General features: G+C 40.3%; 1 protein-coding gene across 1 annotated transcript; it reads right to left on the bottom strand.

Moving 5' to 3' along the window:
• Positions 1 to 1,080: 1,080 nt before the first annotated feature.
• On the bottom strand, positions 1,081 to 20,313 carry LOC135471859 (cysteine protease ATG4C-like). Its single transcript, XM_064751263.1, has 10 exons — positions 20,081 to 20,313; positions 8,068 to 8,985; positions 7,409 to 7,492; positions 6,491 to 6,736; positions 5,825 to 6,011; positions 5,371 to 5,447; positions 4,813 to 5,088; positions 4,348 to 4,424; positions 4,067 to 4,186; positions 1,081 to 3,349 (listed from the first exon to the last, which is right to left on the bottom strand). Exons 2-10 carry the CDS (start codon positions 8,981 to 8,983, stop codon positions 3,155 to 3,157), a joined length of 2,178 nt encoding a protein of 725 aa, XP_064607333.1. The 5' UTR covers positions 8,984 to 8,985; positions 20,081 to 20,313; the 3' UTR covers positions 1,081 to 3,154.
• Between the last annotated feature and the right edge of the window lie 336 nt (positions 20,314 to 20,649).

Raw genomic sequence — 20,649 nt, 5'->3', positions numbered from 1 at the left:
TCAAACGGTTAGCTAGTTGGTAATTTTCTTCCTTTACCTGTTTCTGTAGATGTCACGTGAACCTTGTTTTACCCTTTAAGCATACACGTAGGTTACCAGTGATTCAACTTCTCTGGGTTTTGACATATGCTGTGTCCTATAGCTTTATAATCAATTCCATTATCCATTAAGAAATTTTGAAGTGATAGAAGTGTCGTGACTCGTACAGTACAGCACCCACGAAACCTGATGGCCCATCCAGGCTGGTGCAGTACCCACGAAACCTGATGGCCCATTCAGGCTAGTGCAGTACACAATGAAACCTGATGGCCCATCCAGGCTGGTGCAGTACCCACAAAACCTGATGGCCCATTCAGGCTAGTGCAGTACACAATGAAACCTGATGGCCCATCCAGGCTGGTGTAGTACCCACAAAACCTGAGAGCCCATCCAGGCTGGTGCAGTACCCATGAAACCTGATGGCTAACACAGGTTGGCACAGTACCCTCCTAACATAATGGCCCATCCAGGCTACGAAAGTACCCACCAAACCTGAGTGCCTATGATGACTGGTACAGTACACCACATCCCATGACCCATCCAGGCTGGTACAGCATATCCCAAACCTGATGGCCCATCCAGGCTGGTACAGCGTGCACCAAACCCGATGGCCCATCCAGGCTGGTACAGCACATCCCAAACCTGATGGCCCATCCAGGCTGGTACGGCGTGCACCCACCCCGATGGCCCATCCAGGATGGTACACCATGTAATGATCCTGATGGCCCATTCAGGCTGGTACAGCACATCCCAAGACTGATGGCCCATCCAGGCTGATACAACGTGCACCAAACCCGATGGCCCATCCAGGCTGGTGAAGTATACCCATTAAACCTTATGGCTCATTCAGGTTAGTACAGAATGCACCAAACCTGATGGCTCATCCAAATTGGTAGAGAACCCCAAAAGACCAAAGGTTCATATGGGTTAGTACTGTGCTCACCCTCCCGACAACTTCCCTCCACACACACCCACCAAAACCCCCAAGAACCATCCAGTACGAGCATAACTGCAACCATGCATAATTAAAAGAAGCACCACTTAATGTTGACAATTTTCTATAATTTCAAAATTTTCATCATCTTTGTACAAAATAAAACCATTTTCCTGTTCTCTACAATAGATATAGTGTTTAAATCCAAATACATGGCTGCGCAGTTACATATAGTATACATCTTTACTATTTAAACCAAACACTAAATCAGCTTGTTTTTATTCCAATTCACACACTTTCACACATTCAGACACAACAACCTGTACAAATTCATCAGCATGCATATACTTGTGCTTACATGTAAGCAAGATTCCACTTGATGTATTGGTATGCCAGTACTTTCTGTAGTATTTAGAACATAACTTTACATGTATACATAATCTAAGATTATGGATGCAGTACATAAATGTATATGGTCTTTTTTTATATTTCTAGACACAGATTACATTTATAATGAACATAAATACCTCCACTATTTGAGCAAAATCATAAGTTTTTTTTGTTATACTAAATTGGAATAATGATATGAATAAGTGTCTAGTTAAATAGGTAATTATAATAAAACACTTATAAATGTGGTATGAACTATTATTTTAACTCAGCACTTTCTGTAAGAAGCCTTGTTACAGTGGGTTAAACATCTATAATGAAACACGAGTGAAATATTCTTGAGCATGGCATAAAACACCAATCAAATAAAGAAAACTAAAATAATGAAACATGAATTTAAGGTGTATGACTTTCATAATGTGGAGTTCAACACATTTCTTCTTCAAAAATTGAAAAACGTAGGGTTTTTTAAGATTTGACCTAATCTTTACTCCAAAGAGTAGAAAAATATACAAAAAAAATATTTTCAACATGTTGCTGTAAAAGGCAATCTAAACACTAATCATCAAACCCACTTCTTCCAGAAAATATTCATGTAAGCAGCACACACTGTAAGTGCTATCTGAAGAATTATTATTACACGGAGCTTTAGGCTAAGCTTTGTGACCATACTGATTCTATGCACAAATAAAATATGTAGAATATATGTATTTATAAATAAGAAAATGTGTGCATTGGGCAAAAAAAGACACCAATCATTCATACATAACCCTGGTCCCTAAAATATATATTCTGTGCTTTACATTTTATGAAGAAAAATAAGTAAACTCAACAGAGAGAATCCTTGAATAAAGCACATACTTTTCTAACAACTCAAATCCTGATGAATGCATTGAATGATATAAGCCTACTTGTGTAGGGTAAGCTAACTAAATAGGGTATTAAATCACTGATTTATTAAAATAACCCAGCTTAATGCTCTGATACTCAGCAATCATAATTATAAATTGGAGATCAAAATAAGTTTGGTTTTAATTAAAATCTGCCCATACAAGATAAAATATATCCCAGTACCACTTTCTGTTATTTACAAAATAAAGCAAGCCCTATGCAAATACCACTGCAACCTTACAAGACTGCCTTAATTAGATAATCATGGTGGAGTTCGCCTACTTTAAGGCTTCCCGAGTTCTCTAAATTTCCACATATAGTGCTTGGTAATATTTAAAACACTAGCACACCATTAGTATTTGTTGATTTTCTTTCAAAGTCTAATGGAAAACTATTAAAAACTGTCTTGTTAAAACATTCTGTTTTAGGACATGGTAAAAGAGACAGAATTCCTTTTCCACCCCAACCCTGAAATAATAAAATATGAAGTACACCACTTTCCTCTCAATCCCAATCCTTTTGTGAACAAGCTAAAACAGATCTGTGTAAGAACTGCTAAGAATTGAGTCTCGACATTCTGGTAGATGTAAGTCTTCTTATTGAGAGGTGTACTAGTTACATTAACAAAAGGATGCTGAGATAAAACTGTCATTTCAAATGATACTGTCAAATGGAAGTTCCTTAGCCGAGCAAAAACATGCATACCACTAAATTTACTTTCAGCAATCATATTTGCATCCTTTAACTATCACAAACTTTGCTTACATGATAAAATATCATAAACTTCTTAGCAAGAAGATTAAAAGTGTTTTATACTATAAACTATGCTTTACATGTTCTTGGCACAGTACATGTGTGTATATACACGATACACCATAACCTTAAGTTAACATGGAGACTTCATAAAAAGACAAATTCCTCTGACTCAATTGTCCTTGATCGAGGTTTGCCATTGATTGTTGCTGTATTAACATGACGTATGCGTAATAGTTTGTCTTCCTTTATTGACAGTCCCTCCAGATTAATATCACTGCAGCTGCCCTCAGAAAAGATAAACATTGGATACAAGCCCTTGTACTTTGGCTCCAAGACCATCTGCGAAAAGGAAACGAGAGATCGTTGCAAATTCATCAACACACATGCACATGATATTCAAAGGGTTAGACTACTACTTAGACTCTACCCTAAATCAGTAAGCCTTAACTTTCCTTCAATAATATATGAAAAGCTAAGAATATTTTTGTAAATGTAACTTCAAATGTAAGTTTTTACTGGCCTTTTTGTAGGCTGTATTTTCAGTATACTTTTACACTCACATGAAGCCTGCTGCTGACCATTACAATGTTGGCGAAGAATAGTGCAGCAGATGCTCCACAACTATGTATGTCCGCTTGGTGTTAAAGCTATCTCAAAACTTCCCTATTATAATTAGCTCAGCAAAGAGACACGATGTCATAAATATTAACCACCTTACATAAAATACAAACCATGATTTAATCCTTAAGCACAGACAATGTCATTAAACAGATATATGAACCCTCTCAAAGTTCATTCAAACTGAATAAATTACCCCCACAAAGAATCTCCACCTTGTGTCTATCACCTGAACTTAGAAGTTTAACCTAACATGACTCTTTTTTGAACACCTTATCTTAAGAAATCAACATTATGAAATGTCCTACGAAATGTCTTACAGTTCACCTTCATGAGTAATGCAGAGAGATATGCATACATAGATGTACAGTGTAACACCTGCCGCGCCCCCCACCCCTACAAAGAAAACAATCAAAGACACACAAATATGCTGTTTACCTCCTCTGTCTGTTCTATGAATTTGTTAAAGTCTTCCTTGGATTTACAGTAGAAGCCAATGGTACAGCTGGGATCCATCTTGTTGAATGACATTTTCCGAGGTGACATACAATGAAAGGTCTGAAAAATGAAATACATTGTATACAGAACTCCAGAAATGAAACCTGTATCCATTTCTTTTGGAAAATATTAAAAATGCCTGATTTTGTCAATATGTCATTTGTGTTACAACTTTTAGATTTCCAACACTTACATAGCTGTATTAAGGTAAATGTACTTACGGCTATATTGAAATCCCTTGACTTTGTGTCAATGACATCCTGACAATAGTGAGGATCCAGATGAATCAACTTGTCCTCTACAAAAATCATACTGGCATAAAAATTTATTGACATTGATTTATAGACTTTAATTAGCTACATGTAAATACCTCTGATATACTCAATTACATTACCTGAACTAAATGAAGGTCTTGCTTTTTCCTTTTATTCTTTCTAACCTGTATTAAAAGTATGAATAATTCTGCTGGACCTGTATAACCTTTTCTCACTATGAAATGGCGCTAGAATGAAGCATGTGTATTCCAAATAACCAAGAATATCACAAATCTGAATTATTCAAACAGCAAGTATCCTCTTTCTATCTTTTGTGTCTTGAAGCATTACTCATAAAAATGACCATTAAGGTATAGACCTTAATGTCGAATCACTAAGGTCTGACATAAAACAGTTCTTTGCTGTGTTTACCTTGCCAACCAATGAAATAGAGAGAATGTCGAGGTTTCCCCCCAATAATGCCCAAACAGCAGTCCTGTGTTAGCAAGGATTTAAGACAAGGTATGTAGACTGGGTTCAATGCATCACTGCCCAGACGCACAGGGATCAAGATGATAACGCCCCGTTTCCAGTCTTGTTCTGCACAAACAAAGGGCTGGGGACTTGTAGGAGAGTCTGTTGAGCAACTTAGTCGTGTTGAAGATCTGCGACGGTTGGCACAGAGATCCAAAATGTCCTGTTTGTACACTGAAATATGCACAGGTCTTAAGCTGAAACTGTCTTGCCTTCTCAACAAATATTTTAGCAAGTGTAAAAGTTTCAAAATCTGATATATGCACTGTCCCAAGTTAAAATTTTTATATTGTGTCTATTGCTTATATATGACAAAAAAAAAATTTAATGAATCCCCAGTCTGTCAGAAGACAAAGTTTTAAAACTGAATTACACATACCTTTGATACTTGAGAAAATAAATACCTCCAAAATTTATTCAAAAGAAGATTAAGCCAATCTCAAAAAAATCCTTTACCTGTGCAATCCTGACTAACATAGATTGCTATGTCATTTAGTATTGGCTGGTATTCATATGCCTTTGAAATTGCTTCCCTAAAACAGCAAGACAAAGTCAACACTACAATATGGCTGTCTCATCAAAATCAATAGCGCTCTTTAGCTTAAAAAGATTACAGTATAACATGTATACATATTTTAATGATGTCTGATCCCTTTACATCAGCAATCATATATTATCTCAGTTCCTATATGTGCAATGTAATGACCATAGCTAATAATTCTGCACTACCAAAATTCCTACCACACAGCTTGAGCTGGCTATATATTATATATAAGCATTATTATATAATTATTATTAGAATAACTATTGCACTAGAATGTCTACTGCCCTACTTCATACACACATATGTGCCAAGGTACATGTGTGCACTAAGCATTAGGATGACTCTGCTGAGTTTGTTCTAACTTACTTAAGGATGTGTGCCACTGATGCTGGCCCATACCAATCTCCTGGCCGTTTCCCAGTTTTTTCTCCAAGCTGCACAAGGGCATGAATGGAAAAGGGTGACTGGTCACTCGGAAAATCACTGAACCAACGTATTATCTGTTTGTGATACAACTGTTGTTCTTTTGTCTGATGGTTGAAGAGCCTCCAATCTGAAAAACGATAAAAACAGTTTGAAAGAATATATGTATGCTTAGATTTTTTTATGTCATATATGTGCATAACAATTTTTCAGTCACATAATGATATGGAGTCATTAGGAGTGTATACATGTACAGGGCAAGTGCGTGCCACTAAAGTATTGCTATCACTGAAATATCATGCCAAAGAAACCACACACAATACCCCAACCAATCAAATTATACTGACACCAAGCCATCCAGTGCTGCTTCCTTGCTCCAACCTCTCAGTGATGAGTGCTGAGACAGGCAGGAGCAAGAACATGTACCATTTCATATCAAACTTTGTCTTTGACCATAATCCTTTATAAATTAAGTCCACTAATGCTAATGTTTTGCTATGCCATCTTAATATACAAGTGTTAAAAAAAAATTATTAGTTCCTGCAGGTATCTTAATTTTGTACATTTCCCTGTAAATGAGATTATATACATTTTATCCTTCACTCTCACCTCGAGACAGGAAATGGTCTATAAATGCCTGAGCCAGCATCATCTGTCCACTTCTCAGCATACAGCCCCAGCCACAGTCAGTAGTTAGGGAAGAATGTGGCAGCTGGGGAAAGTCTCGTCGATAAGTGAACCACAGTCGTGAGGTGAAGTCACGTTTGAATGCCTCCATCTCTGTCATCCTGTATGAAAGCTGTGGATGTGTTGGTCGGTGGTGCTGAGGCAAGTGGGCATCAGTCTCAACATCCTCTGCAAAGTGAATGGAAAGAATACTAAAATATCACATAAATGACAAGAATTCTTATTTTTTATGGGTTTTTGCAAATAATGTAGCCCTTCAGACAACTGGGTTTATCTGTGACATGTCCAAGCCAATCAGTTTCGGATGAGACCCTTAAAAGTCAGGAAAACTGTCAGATTCCTGGACGATATTTCAATACTGGTCTTACATCAACCAAAATGTCATTGAACACCAAAAAAAATTCATTTCATATATACATATATGTAGAGAGAGGGAGAGATTTAAATTTGCATATTTTACAGGAATATCAGTAGTTCTGTCTTTATCGGAGAAATTATATTTACTGTTAGGTTATTATTAAGTTTGCCAAGACAAACAAGAAACATGCTAAACAGACGGACCAAAAATGCATACAATGTACAAGTAATTCATTACTCGAAGGAAGTTTTTTCCTATTAATCCATTATCAGTAGAATGAAGAGAAATGACGCAAGTAATGTTTTCATTCTTCAAAGTTTTAAAATCTAACTGAGTCATTATTAAGAGGCATTTATTCTTATGTGATTTAACTCTAAAAATTTATGTGTACAGGTATTCGCTATTGGTAACTTCAACGACTTAGTAATGGCATTAAACAGTAATCAAATAAATAATCAATGACCGAATAATGAAGATCTTACCCTCCTTCCTTATGTGGTAACACTTTCCCAGTAGGTATATAGGACTGTCAAACCTGAACTGCGTTTTGGTTTTGATAGTCCATCCTGAAAGACAAATCCTAATGATGAATAATGTAACTGCCTAGTAGTGTATTATTTGCCCACTTTCTTCCATTCATGTAGCATTAACAACATGCCACTAAACAAATGCCCTTTGATGAACTTTTTGATATTTTTTTTCACCGCCTCACTTAGTTTACATGACAAGACATTGTCTTTCAGTGGCCCTACATGATCCCATTCCTACTTGTATTCAGACTTTATATAATTTATTAGCACACACATGCACAAACTATAATCTTATAAACACCAGTTTAACTATGTTGCCAGAATTATTACAATCAGAAACTTAGTAAAACATGTAACATGACAGTTCCAAACAAGCAATTCATTTATACCATAAAGTATAAAACAATTTAATACCAGCAATGACTAAACTGTCAAAAACATACTAATAGTGTATCTAATATCAAATTGAGCAAGTTTTCTCTTTAAATGAAACAGTATGATGAAAAAACTGTATAAATCTGTTTTAAATAATGAGTATGAGTTATCAGGTAAAGAGAGACTTTTTTGCTTACATGCACAATGCGGTACTGTTATAGAGCAATGTAACTCACCATATTTCATATTATTCCACATAGACATCAACTTGGTCTTCACTTTTTCACTTTGTTCAAACAGCTGATCTAAATCTCCAGGGGAATCGCTTTCCCTTGAACCTTTGTTTAAACTTTGTGACTGTTCTGTTGAGGAATAAATACTCTCAGAAGACCTATGCTTGTCCTCCCATCGTTGTGCTTCAGTATTAAGCCGAACGTCTCTTGATACATACATAAAATCCTCTTCTCCAGCCAAATCTCCCGGGTTAGATTGTAACTTTGACTGTATGTAGGACCTCTTGGTTTTCAAGTTTGAACGTTTCTTTGCACTAGATCCAGCTGTGTCTGAAGTCGAAGAGCCTGAACTTTCATAACTTGCATGTATATTACCACTTGACGGCTGAAATGGTAGTGAGGTACTTCCAGACGAATGTATGTAATGGCTACTATTGCTGGTTACTGAACTTTTCATTGGACTTATATATTCTAAGTTCCCTGGATTAAGCATGATGGGATCATTACTGGAATATCTACTTGAGACTTCATGCTTACTATGACTGTTTTTGTTGACTTTGCGGCTATCATCATAAACAATGTTTCCACCACTTTTGACTTGTTCAGCTGTAGAAGAAGTCCCACCAAAATTACTGCTGCCACTATTGCTGTTAACCAACGCTGATTTACTCCGATCTTTTCGTTTGACCGCATTACTCCCGTCTATTTTCTGTTTGTAGTGTGTTTTCTTCTTGTGTGATGGCTTCGGCAACGCGTGATCTGCGGCTGACAGCTGTGTACCTAATACAGGGGAAGGTGGATCTAACTCCCCCCAAGAATCAAGTGAAGTTACATCGTCATACCCAGCTCCCCGACAGGTCGAATGGAAATCTCGAGGACTATCCATTGCATTTAGTTCACCTGACCGTCGACCAGTCATGACTCACATAAATAAGACAAACACAACGGAACTACTGCCACATAACTCAATCTGTCACAACAATTCATCGCCATTTTGAAACTACCGGAAACCACATGATTACATACTTTTCAAACATCTGACTAATTATTTTTACGGAAAAAGAATCCAGATATTTCACTTGAGATTTGATTTAATTTTCAAATATTAGGACATGTTTACTTCGCAATTTGTTGTAGTGATTAGTAACAATAAATCAATACTAACATACCACAATTAATCAATACTTGACATTAGTCGATCTGTCGGAACTAAATACAGGTTAAGATTTTTGCAGGTCGCTATTTCTGCGCATGTGCAGCACTGATCCCCACGCTGCTTTTTCATTTCTGTTCTTGCAACTTGCAGAAAGTGTTTTATTCTGTCCTTTCGGAACTTCATCTATGGAATTCATTACTGTCCTTCGCTGTCTGTCTCATTTCTATCTGTAAAGTGAAAGTGTAATCTATTTAACCTCTTTATAGTTTCCATTTTTTTACATTAGCGTATTATTTTCTTCCTCTTTCTGTTTATGTTTCTGAGCCCTGGTGCTGTCGGTTGGAGTGCATCTGGTCGGGCTGTAATGAGGAAAGCACGGCGCGTATGACAAAGGGAATAAACTGTCGGGATTCGAGTCCGGTCAGTTTTCCCTATGATTTTTAGTTTTCAATCCGAATGGCAACCAGAGGCACGCAGCCGACAGATCCACGGGTGCTTCTCATTTCTGGAGTCGTCAGTGATGATTTAAAGGCGAGTCTGATTTTCTGTATCGCCGCGGGTAACCGTGTGCTCGATGTCGGCTTCTGATTTTTACATTAGTTTATCTGAGACGACTCCAACTGAAACTCAAGGCATAATATGTGTGTTTTCTTAAAGACGTTTAGCATTAATATAGTAATGTACATGTAGCCTAGTTGTAGAGTGGGGTAACTCTCGTCTAGCAATGCAGTTGCAAGAGTTACGGAGAGAAACGGACACAAAGGTGTCAGATTGACGGAAGATTTATTGTGCATGTGAAAAGCAGTAAATGTTCTTTATCGTCAGTCTGACTTATTTGGGTGCCTTTCTCTCTCTAGCTCATTCGCTCAGTAAGAGTTACCCAACTCAATACGTTGCCCAAAGTTAGCTGGTCAGCACTTGAGTATGGAATAGCGTGGGTGTAACCTTTGTTCACAAGGAAAATTTCATTAAAATAGCAGCTCGATCCTTACCTTACATTTGGTATGCACCGATTTCCAAAAGCACACGAAATGTAAATATGTCAAAGCCATCATCGGTAAACCATCTTTCGACAGCTATCCAGCTGTTTAAACTTTTGAATTGGACAAGTTAAACCAATGTCCCCCATGTTGGGAATTTGAACTTCCGACAGGGTAATGGGCTACAAAAACTATATCACAGCCAACATTCTCTTTACAGTGCATGCAATTCTTAAAGAGAACATTGAAAAGTTTAAACAGCAGGATTACTGTTGAAAGATGGTTAACCGATGCTGACTTTCACATACTTACATCTTGGGTGTTGTGTGGAAAAGGGAATCTGTGTAAGGTAGGGTTCGAGCAGTTATTTTAGTGAAATTTTCCACGTGGATCTAGGTTACAACCAAGCTGGGCGATATAGAAACACCAAAGCATTTTTAGGGTGGAAAATGGAGAAGTTAAAAGCACGTTATAGTTGCATGGTTTCTTAAATAACACTTTTTTCTACCTAGGGGTTTTGTTATTATGCTTTTGTTATTTTCCCATGTGGGTTTTATGTCAGAAACACTTTTTACATTACAAACACTTGGAAAACGTGGTTTTCTTATGGTGAGTGAAAATCTACCCAAACGGGAATCTTCTGTGCTGTACTCTACAGTTTAATATAGACTGTAAGGGTCAATAGACAGTAATGTGTTAACATTTGATAAGATAGGAGTGTGATATGTAATATTTTTCATGCGATTATTTTGATAAAAAATAATATTAGGTGACACTGATTAAAACACATAGCAGTGGTACTTTACATACACTGTGAAAAAAAAAACACTTTTTTTGCCACATTTCACAAGAATCCTGTGATTTTTGTCAATATAGTACTGAGGAGTGGCCAAGAGCGAAACCTTACACCAGTGTACATTCCAGTGTTCAAAACCAAAGTGTTGATTTCAAGCCTATTTAAAACTTTGACCCAGCAAACGCTGGTGTAGCCCTATCTGTAGTATTCAGTGATCTGTAAGGTCTTCACTGGCACTCATTACCCTCGGGTGTACAAAAGACCACCCTTACGGTACAATTTCTGTCAAAAAGCACAGATGCCACAAAAGCAACGAGCGCGGCATCGGCATGCTCCACGCTGGCACGACCGTGAGAACTGTCACCAGAGCACGTAACATTAATGTGTCAACGATTAGTCGTCTCAGAAACCGTCTTGAAGAATTCGGCAGCTAATCGCCCACGTGCCCTACCAAGACCGCCACATTCGCCTCCCCCATCTTGTGTGGGAAGGGATGTCATCGTCATCGCACTCAACTTCATTTCATCGATGGTAACTTGAATGCAGTAAGTTACATTTACCGCCTGAGGTGGAGGTGTTCAAGCTAGATGGTCACCCAGTCGAGGCAGTCTTTTGTCACAGAGGTCGCTAAGCGAAAAGGTGACAAAAACGGTCAAGACTGGGTGTTCATCTCGCTTGGACACCGAAATCAAAGGCGGTAAACTCACTTACATAGTGATTTCATTGTTTGACGAGTGTTTCGTTTCATGAAATCGCCATTTTAGGGACTAAGGCCCATCGGAGTTGTCTAAATATTAAAATTCACCTAAACCAACACGTATGCATAAACCAATACATGTATAGGCTTGTCTGACTGTATTGCACTAATATATTGGCGATATTGATGTGGTCTTGTATGAAGCTCTTAAAATGTTATCCATTACACATGGTGCCGTGACAAACTACATAGGTATACCACATAGCTTTACAACAGAGTTTATAGGTATCCAATAAGTTAACTTGCGTCGTCTGAAAGAATGCTAAAAATTTCTACGTTAATACAGGCTTCAAACAATTGTACAACCAGAGCTTGATCTCTTGAGGGACTTAAGGAAAATGACATTTCTTAACACGTCAATTTGTCTGAACAAATACCACTTTATGTACCGTTTTAAATAAATAATTTTGTGCGGATACATGAAACAAATCAATTAGAAACTTTAATACATTTTTCCTGATTATTGCAAGTAACAAATTAGCTTGAAAATATAAATCCACTAAAGTGAAAATGGAAACGTGTTTATATTTAATTTTAAATAGTTGGACCAAAGGGAGTTATGCTCGACGGGGTGTTGTTGTTGTTGAAATATAATAGGATTGAGAAAAGACAGTAGGCCTCGGACCCCCATTAATTTTCCATAAGCGACAATGTTAACGTCTAGCACTGTAGCTCAGTCCCAAACATTCCGTGGCCAATAAGCTTTGGTGCATACCTGGCCCAGCCTGTGAGAAAGAAGCCATAAAAATCTTGACATAGGTTGACCGTCAAAATCTGGACCTTTCCATGCCGGCAGCTGGGAGGCGTGCCTAGCAACGCCAAGGGGACGTCACTCGCAGCCTCATCACTACCTCACACCTTGTGTCCTCTCGCCCAGAGTTTCAAACTTTCATCAATAAAGCTCATACCTCCTCAAAGTTTAGACAGTTTCCAGCATTTTAATACCAAGCATGCACCTGTGCACCAAAATGGACGCCTGGGAGCAAAAAAAGACTTTATACCCTAAAATTCACAGAACTACAATCGTCCCTACCGAAAAACGGAAGTTGTAATGGGGGTCTGTGTCCTATCACACCAGCCACCTTTTTTCAAAATCAATAATTTTTGCACCACACAATTCCTGACACTTCTGAACCTCACAGGCAAAATTAGGGCTTGATACATGCAGAAACTTTGGAGTTGAATGAATTCAAGTTGGGGTACCCCCATCTTGGACATGTGTCTTTTTTTCAGGGTGAAAAAACTCTGAAGGGTAAACTTTGAAGCTTTGCAGTGCATATACCGTTCAAGATATCTCCATCAGGTCAACTGTTTTGGAAAGACAAGATGTTTATCTGCAAGAAAAGTTAAAAAAATCACATTGACAGAGCACTTTAGACTTTTCAAAAGCAACCATTTAGAGAAATATACATTTTTAAGAAGACTTTTCTACTCAGAGCAGCTTTAAATATGAAAGTTACAAGCCAAAAGTGTCAAAGCATACATCAAAATATAGGCAATTTATCTGACAATTAAATGTCCAAATATAAGACATTTACTTCAGCAACTATGTGAAAAAAATTGACTGACAGTGTGGTAGGGGGTATCAAAGCGGATTGTCACGATTTCGGAACAATCATTTGTGACCAAAATCAAAGCAAGAACAATGCCTCAAGGTGATGAAGACCTACTCACAGGCACTTTTTTAGTGGACAGGACTTAAGAAAAGACTAGTATCCCAGTTCCCCACTGAATAGCATGATGAAACCCTTTAAAAGACCACCCAGCCAGGCATCCCCCCCCCCCTGCCCTCCTCCCCCATGACTGCTGATTGGCTGACCACCTCACCATGCAAAAACCTCCCTGCACCATTGCTGTTGTCTCACAGCAGGTTATTACTCTACACAGTCACATCAAAGGGTGTCACATTGGCATCTACAACATATAAACAGAGAGGAAAAATATGAATTTAACATTTCCAATCAGGCAGCCACCAAGTACACCTATATTGGTCAGTCTGACAGTTAACAAGGCAAACAATCTACCCCAAAACACCATGAAGGGAGACAGAAAGAGGAAACAGTCTAGATTTCAAGCTGGAAAGGCCCAGGATCGCTCAAATAACCTGTCAGCAGTTACAGACATGCTGAATCCTCTGCCTGGGTGTTCCTTGATGGACACAGATTTCCAGCCCAATCAGGAGGCTGTAAGAACACACCAGCCTGACACAAAGAGAATACAGCGGCCAAGACGGTGCAAGGTAGATTCCACGGCTGGATCAGACAGAGATACCCATGAGCGGGAATGGGCTGCTGAAGGAATGCGACTCATAGACATACAGAAAATGGTGTGTATATGGAACAAAGTTATGCTTGAGCACAGTGAGACCAAGGACCACTGTCCACTGCCCAGGTTAGAGATAGCTGCAGAGAAAAAGTGGGGTTTAGCCTGGGCGTTCAGTTTTAAGTGCTGTGACTGTGACTATGTATCTGGCTTCCACAAATTCTACAAAGAGGTAGAATGCAACAGACCTGGCCAAAAAGCTGCAGCGGTGAACCGAGCTCTTCAAGTAGGCCTCCAGGACACACCAATGGGGAACACCCGAGCCAGACTCCTATTTGCAGCAATGGACGTGCCGCCTGCCACTCGTAGGAACATGCATCGCACTGCAAACCATGTCGCATCTGCAATCGCAAAGCTGAACAGAGAGGATATGGCAAATAAGGTGGAAGAGGTAAAGGCATACAAAAGGCAAAGAGGAGAGGATGACAGCACAATAGATCTGGCCACAGACACTCGCTACAACAGCATTACCATAACCAGTCCCAAGAAACCGGGCCAGAATGCTTCACAAGCCATTTCCCTGGCAGTGGAGACATCAACAGACAAGCAATACATTGTCTCCGCAGCACTGAAGAATAAATTGTGTTGGACTGGGTCCTGGCTGAGAGGAAAAGGCTTCCAAGTAAAGTGCCCTGGAGGACACGAGGAGTGCACAGCGAACACAAACCCACATGCCCCCTGGTCCGAGTATAATATGGGGAACGAGATTGGCGAGGGATTGGCGAGGCAAGGTGTTTTAGCCAAGCACGTAACCACGGACGGCGACTCCAGGTCAGCCAAGGGAGTGGAGGACGGCATCCGACTGGTCGAGCCACTGTGGGAGGTCGAACGGTTAGCAGACCCCACGCACCTTGGTAGATCCCAGTTCAAGAAATGTAACCAGGCTAAGTTCAGCGATGCCATGTTTGAAGGACAGGGCCGAACGAGGGAAGCCAGGAAGAAAGCACAGAAGGTGTTGAGTCAGGATGTTAAGGCCAGGTGTAGCTTGATATTTTCTCAACTTATGTCTGAGCACATTGGTGACATAAGGAAAATAAAAGCTTACCTACCCAGGGTTGTGGATGCAACGGTCAGGTGTTACGGTGGGGACTGTTCCAAATGCCGCAGGAACAGTGTGGTTTGCTCCGGAGGGGAAACCAGCAGCTGGTGGGAGAGATCCCTGTTTTTATCCACCAGTAAACTCTGCCCTTTCAACATGGATGACAACGACAGGAAACTATTGACCGAAGTACTGCACATGAGGTTGAGCGAGACAGCCGTCACCAGTCTCCGGATGAACACCAGTACTCAAAAGTGCGAAGCTGTCAACAGATCACTCAGCGTCTCCTTGCCCAAGAATGTAAACTACAGCAGAAATATGGAGGGAAGGGCGGCGTCCACAATCCACAGACTTAACAATGGCCAGGACAAGTCCACGGCTGCCAAACTCCAAGCTGTCGGCGCCAGTATTTCACCTAGGAGCGAGAAAACAGTACAACAGATTGAAAGGGTGAACCAGTACCACAAGGTTTATAAGAAGCGACAGACAGTTAAGGGGAGATCACTCCGCAATACAGCCAGAAAACTCCGAGAGCACATTGAGTACAGGCTTTCAAATCCAGAAGAGAAAACTGACTATGCCAAGGGACAACTGGACAACACCCCAACAGATCACACATACGCTAGATATTTGTAGCCGCCAGTTTTGTATATAATTTGTCACTGCTGTTGTCGCTTGTGAAAGAAATTAAAAAATGATGACAGAAATTGAGCAAAATCTGAAACACATCTGTTATTTATTATTTTTAATGAGGGGAAACCAACCTGCTCAGTCTTAAATGCAGCATGCACCTTGCATACTGCCCATGGCCGAGACAGCGCCCTACGTTGCAGCAGCGCTGCCTGTTATTGTTAACACAATGCGGTTCCAAGCTTGTGTGGTCCACATTTACACAGCGTGTGTTGTGGCACAATCAAGCTTGGGATCTAAATGTGACAGCCCCTGTCTGGCCATATAAACAAGTCTACTGATGTATTTCTTCTTCCATCGATGTGTGACGGGGTCTTTGTAGGAGGCAAGGCCATATCGACCATCTCTCGTCAATGGTCCAGTCCACACTCGACAGGCTCCGTTTTCGTTATAAACACTGAAACTTTCAATTTTTGCAGCAATTTCTGCTCTGAACGTCTCCATTTTCAAGCGTAGGAATACTAGAACGTTGCATGTTGTTCATTTCAGGATGCCTATACACATGTTACCCTACACTGAACAGCATTTTACCGATTTTTCATCAAAATGGATATTTTCAAAAAATAAATAGCCCCAAGAAGCTATAAAACGGCTCAATCAATGCAAAACACATCACAGACATACCCACCAAAAATTATCAGGCTGCTGCGAAATCTAAGCGCATAGTGACATTTTTCACATTTTGGTGACTTCGTCAGTACAGGCCTCGGACCCCCATTAATTTTCCATAAGCGACAATGTTAACGTCTAGCACTGTAGCTCAGTCCCAAACATTCCGTGGCCAATAAGCTTTGGTGCATACCTGGCCCAGCCTGTGAGAAAGAAGCCATAAAAATCTTGACATAGGTTGACCGTCAAAATCTGGACCTTTCCATGCCGGCAGCTGGGAGGCGTGCCTAGCAACGCCAAGGGGACGTCACTCGCAGCCTCATCACTACCTCACACCTTGTGTCCTCTCGCCCAGAGTTTCAAACTTTCATCAATAAAGCTCATACCTCCTCAAAGTTTAGACAGTTTCCAGCATTTTAATACCAAGCATGCACCTGTGCACCAAAAATGGACGCCTGGGAGCAAAAAAAGACTTTATACCCTAAAATTCACAGAACTACAATCGTCCCTACCGAAAAACGGAAGTTGTAATGGGGGTCTGTGTCCAGTACGGCGATGGCCTAACCCGGCCTCCATAGAAGGGTGTAACGTGACCAGCTGTCTAGTGCTTATACTAGCAGTAGCAAACGAAGAATATTCAATAGCTCAGATGGTAAGAGAGCTGGACAAGGGACAGAGATCCGAATTCAGATCCCGAAGAGTGAAGCAGTTAATTTTTAAAAGGAATCTTGCGAAATTAGTACGTCACTTGAAGACCTGGTATGCAACACTTAGACACCCGGTACACCCGGTCACTTGAACAGCGGTGTTCCGCTGGCAAACCGGTCGGTAGGTAGGCTGAATAACCCGCGGCAAACAATGGAGCCAGTGTGATACCTTGTTGAAATCCTACGCCGAGTAGTCGCCCCATTTGTCCGGCACGGGGATAGGTCATGGCCATTTCAATCAACTTTGTTTCAACTTTATGTTGATCTGTCCACAATTGGACACGTGGTAAGTCTTCGACCCGTGTGTTTGTCAACGACTTCGCGTCGACGATGTGTAGCAGTAGCAGGCAAGCGGCGGACGTACTCAGTACTGAAGTGTGGAATTTCCAAAACACCGGTTATGGAAAAGTTCTACTAAGAGTCCATTTTAGGCCCCGTGAAAAACGGCGTTGAAGGGAATTTGATAACGCAGTTAATTTTATCAAAATATTGGGTGGTGCGTTTATATTTTTATTTAGTATAAATACAGAGAAGTATTCCCTTGACCCCTTGACGCATTTGTACAGGGCCAGAGGCTGCTAATTGTAATACCACAGACTCGTTGATGAAAATGACGATGCTTCCAGACAAGGTAGACCCACTTTAGTAAGGAGTATTATAGCTATACTGGTGTGGCTGAAGTCTGAACATGAATTGAGTGTATATATATTACATTCTTTAAATTAGAATACCCTTCGTGTTGTCTTCCACGTGATGGTAGGGTGAAGTGGTGATATAAAGGTAGGCCTACTTCTATAGCTCTGAGCAGCGATCAGACTGGAGGAATATTGAAAACGTTAAATAACACTTTCATATTTTAAAGTAACGCGTGCATGATGGATACGAGACAATACTATATGTAGGCCCTATCTACAAACAGATCATACGACGAACGACCAGAAAAAATTGTGAAGTGACCCAAAAACAAAACCTGAAAAAAATCATTCATTCATTCTTAATCATTGACGTCACATTAATCATTGAGGCCACCAACGTCATTTCCCCACCAGGTATGTCGTACGCCCTGATTTTTCCGTACACGCAGAGAGGGATAAAGATGGCCTAATGGATTACAGCTAGATAAGGTGCCTGTTTTACAAAGTAACTTATATGGCATATATTTTTAGGAGCCGACCATACTATACTATACTATACTGTACTGTCCTGTTCCCCTCCGCCTCCCCAAATGGATACGCTCGGCCCATTTTAAACTACTTGGAGTAATCCTCAACACAAGTGGAAAAACTTTTCTCTAACTTTTCCCATATCAAACAAATGCAGACATGGACATATTAATCTGGTAGAGAGAGGCAATTATATATAGCGGGAGTAGATTAACGGCATGTATTGCCTAGTTCGGATCTCGGGTAATTTATGTTTATGACCATGCGCTACTTTGTTTTTGTAAAAACATTGGTGGTTTGCATGTATATTCGAACCAATGCAAGGCTTAATTAGTAATGGATTTATTAAATTAATTCAAGTGAAACAAGCAGCTTTCTTCCTTGGGCCAGCCATTACAGCACAGCTGTGTTGTTTTAAAGTTATAACATGCATATATTTTGTCCACAGTTTATATATTGGTCTATATTATATAGAACTATGTAAAAAAAAAAAACCCGACTTACTCCCCCATGCATAGTCCTGGGACCAGAATATAATGGGTATAGATTTGTTGTCATGATTGACGGCATATTGTGCACTCTCTAATTGTCGGCAATGTGGGTGAGCTGCGAGAAGATAACAAAGACCCGGATGTTAATCTCCTTATTGAACCGTCAGGTTAGAACATTCATTGCGCTGTATCAAATGGTTCCGAAGGATGGTAAATTAAGCAATCAATAGAGGCTAAAGGTAGCTCCATACTGACGGCGGATGCATGTGTTTAGACTCCACGCGCTAACTGAGGGTCCATCGATTGGGAGACCTACAAATTATACATACTGTAGTCACTCAGGATTGTAATCAAAGTCTATACTCAGACTGCTAGACGATTTTATCGGTTAATGAGGCGCGGACTGAAGAGAGAGCAATCACTTATTTTATCTGTGTCGTGACGTGTCCGCCACGCCCCAAATGGACTGGAAACCTGAATAAAACTGCACCCGAGGACCTGCATATGCTCTTGTACATTTCCACCGTGTACGCGTGCAACGATAGGTGAAGGCTGCCGATTGATTGTTTGTCTCAGTTTCGAATTCGCTTTATCTCACATATACTGTATAGTGTCTAGTAAACCAATCTCACAACTTTAGATATTACCAGAATACGCTCATGCTGTCGATAGCACATCTTGAAAGTTACCACCGATGGAATTTCGCCCTGAAGGCAAGTGATCAAAACTACCGGATACCTAGGCCTATAGACTGTAAACCCTGCGATTGGAGATTTCCGCTGACATTTGAGGCTGTGCGCTTGACTAAATGCTGTTTGAGGGAACAGTAACCAAAATCAGGACTGGCAAAACTTGAATCTCCTAGTGCTAAGCTATACATGTTTTCTTCGAAATTTGTTATTTAAAAGGAGCAAGGAGTTTATGGCGTAAGCTAAAAGGTGTTGTCAACATGCAGTCAACACGTGTCCTGTCAAGTTCCAGTCACTTTGTGAAAACTACAAGGTGTCGTGAAAGGGTTTCGCCTGACTTTACTCTGTCTCAATTTCTCAAATATCTGGAATTACTAAAGGAAGGAGAGTCTGTTTTACGTGAAGCCGTTGAGAGAGACGAAGAACTCGCCTCTTTGCGCAACCAGAGACATCCATCCCAGATAAAGATTACAGGTAGCAGACGTGGATCGTCTTATGCCACTGATGTTGTTCATTTTGTGAACGACATATTAGACAGCTATACTCACACCCGTGGGGCCAGTTCCGAATTTCAATACCCTGCAGCACCATTCAGATTATCGGTGAATTCAGCTTACCTGCGAATGGATAACACTGGCGTTCACAAAGACGAATCGGATGTTATCGATATCAGATCTCCAAGTTGTTCACTGCTTAATCGAGGCAACACCATGACTAGATGCCACACACGAAGCTCCGTCAGCAATAAAGACGAGTCAGGTGTACCGAAAACTGAGTCAAGTTCCGATCTCCAGCACACTCACACCCCAACCCGGTCCTCGCCAGATCTGAGACGCCATTCCTCGACTTCCGCAAGCTCCGTTTTCACCACTTCTCCTCCTTCAAGGCGTCCCTCTATTGTAAATGGGATCAACAAAAACAAAGATTTCCTGGCATCAAGTCGGCAAGACGTAGCACTACCGGTCATTACTTTCTGCCCTGACGAATCTGCTTTGTTTCCTCGGTACGGAAATATTGGGGTAAACAGAAGACATTCGAAACCTTTGCAGCAGGAGAGTACAGATTCAGCTAAGGACTCTTATCGAAGCAAGCAATATTCTGACAGTGTGTCAGGAAAAGCTACTCGCCAATCTAGATTTGTCAGCACCAGTCCATCACGACACATAGAATCTGTGAGGAAATTGCA

This window comes from Liolophura sinensis, chromosome 7 (genome assembly GCF_032854445.1).
Source record: "Liolophura sinensis isolate JHLJ2023 chromosome 7, CUHK_Ljap_v2, whole genome shotgun sequence".
In the NCBI taxonomy this organism is placed as follows: domain Eukaryota; kingdom Metazoa; phylum Mollusca; class Polyplacophora; order Chitonida; family Chitonidae; genus Liolophura; species Liolophura sinensis.
Note: the sequence above shows the minus strand (reverse complement) of the source record. Positions and strands in the feature narration are given on the sequence as shown.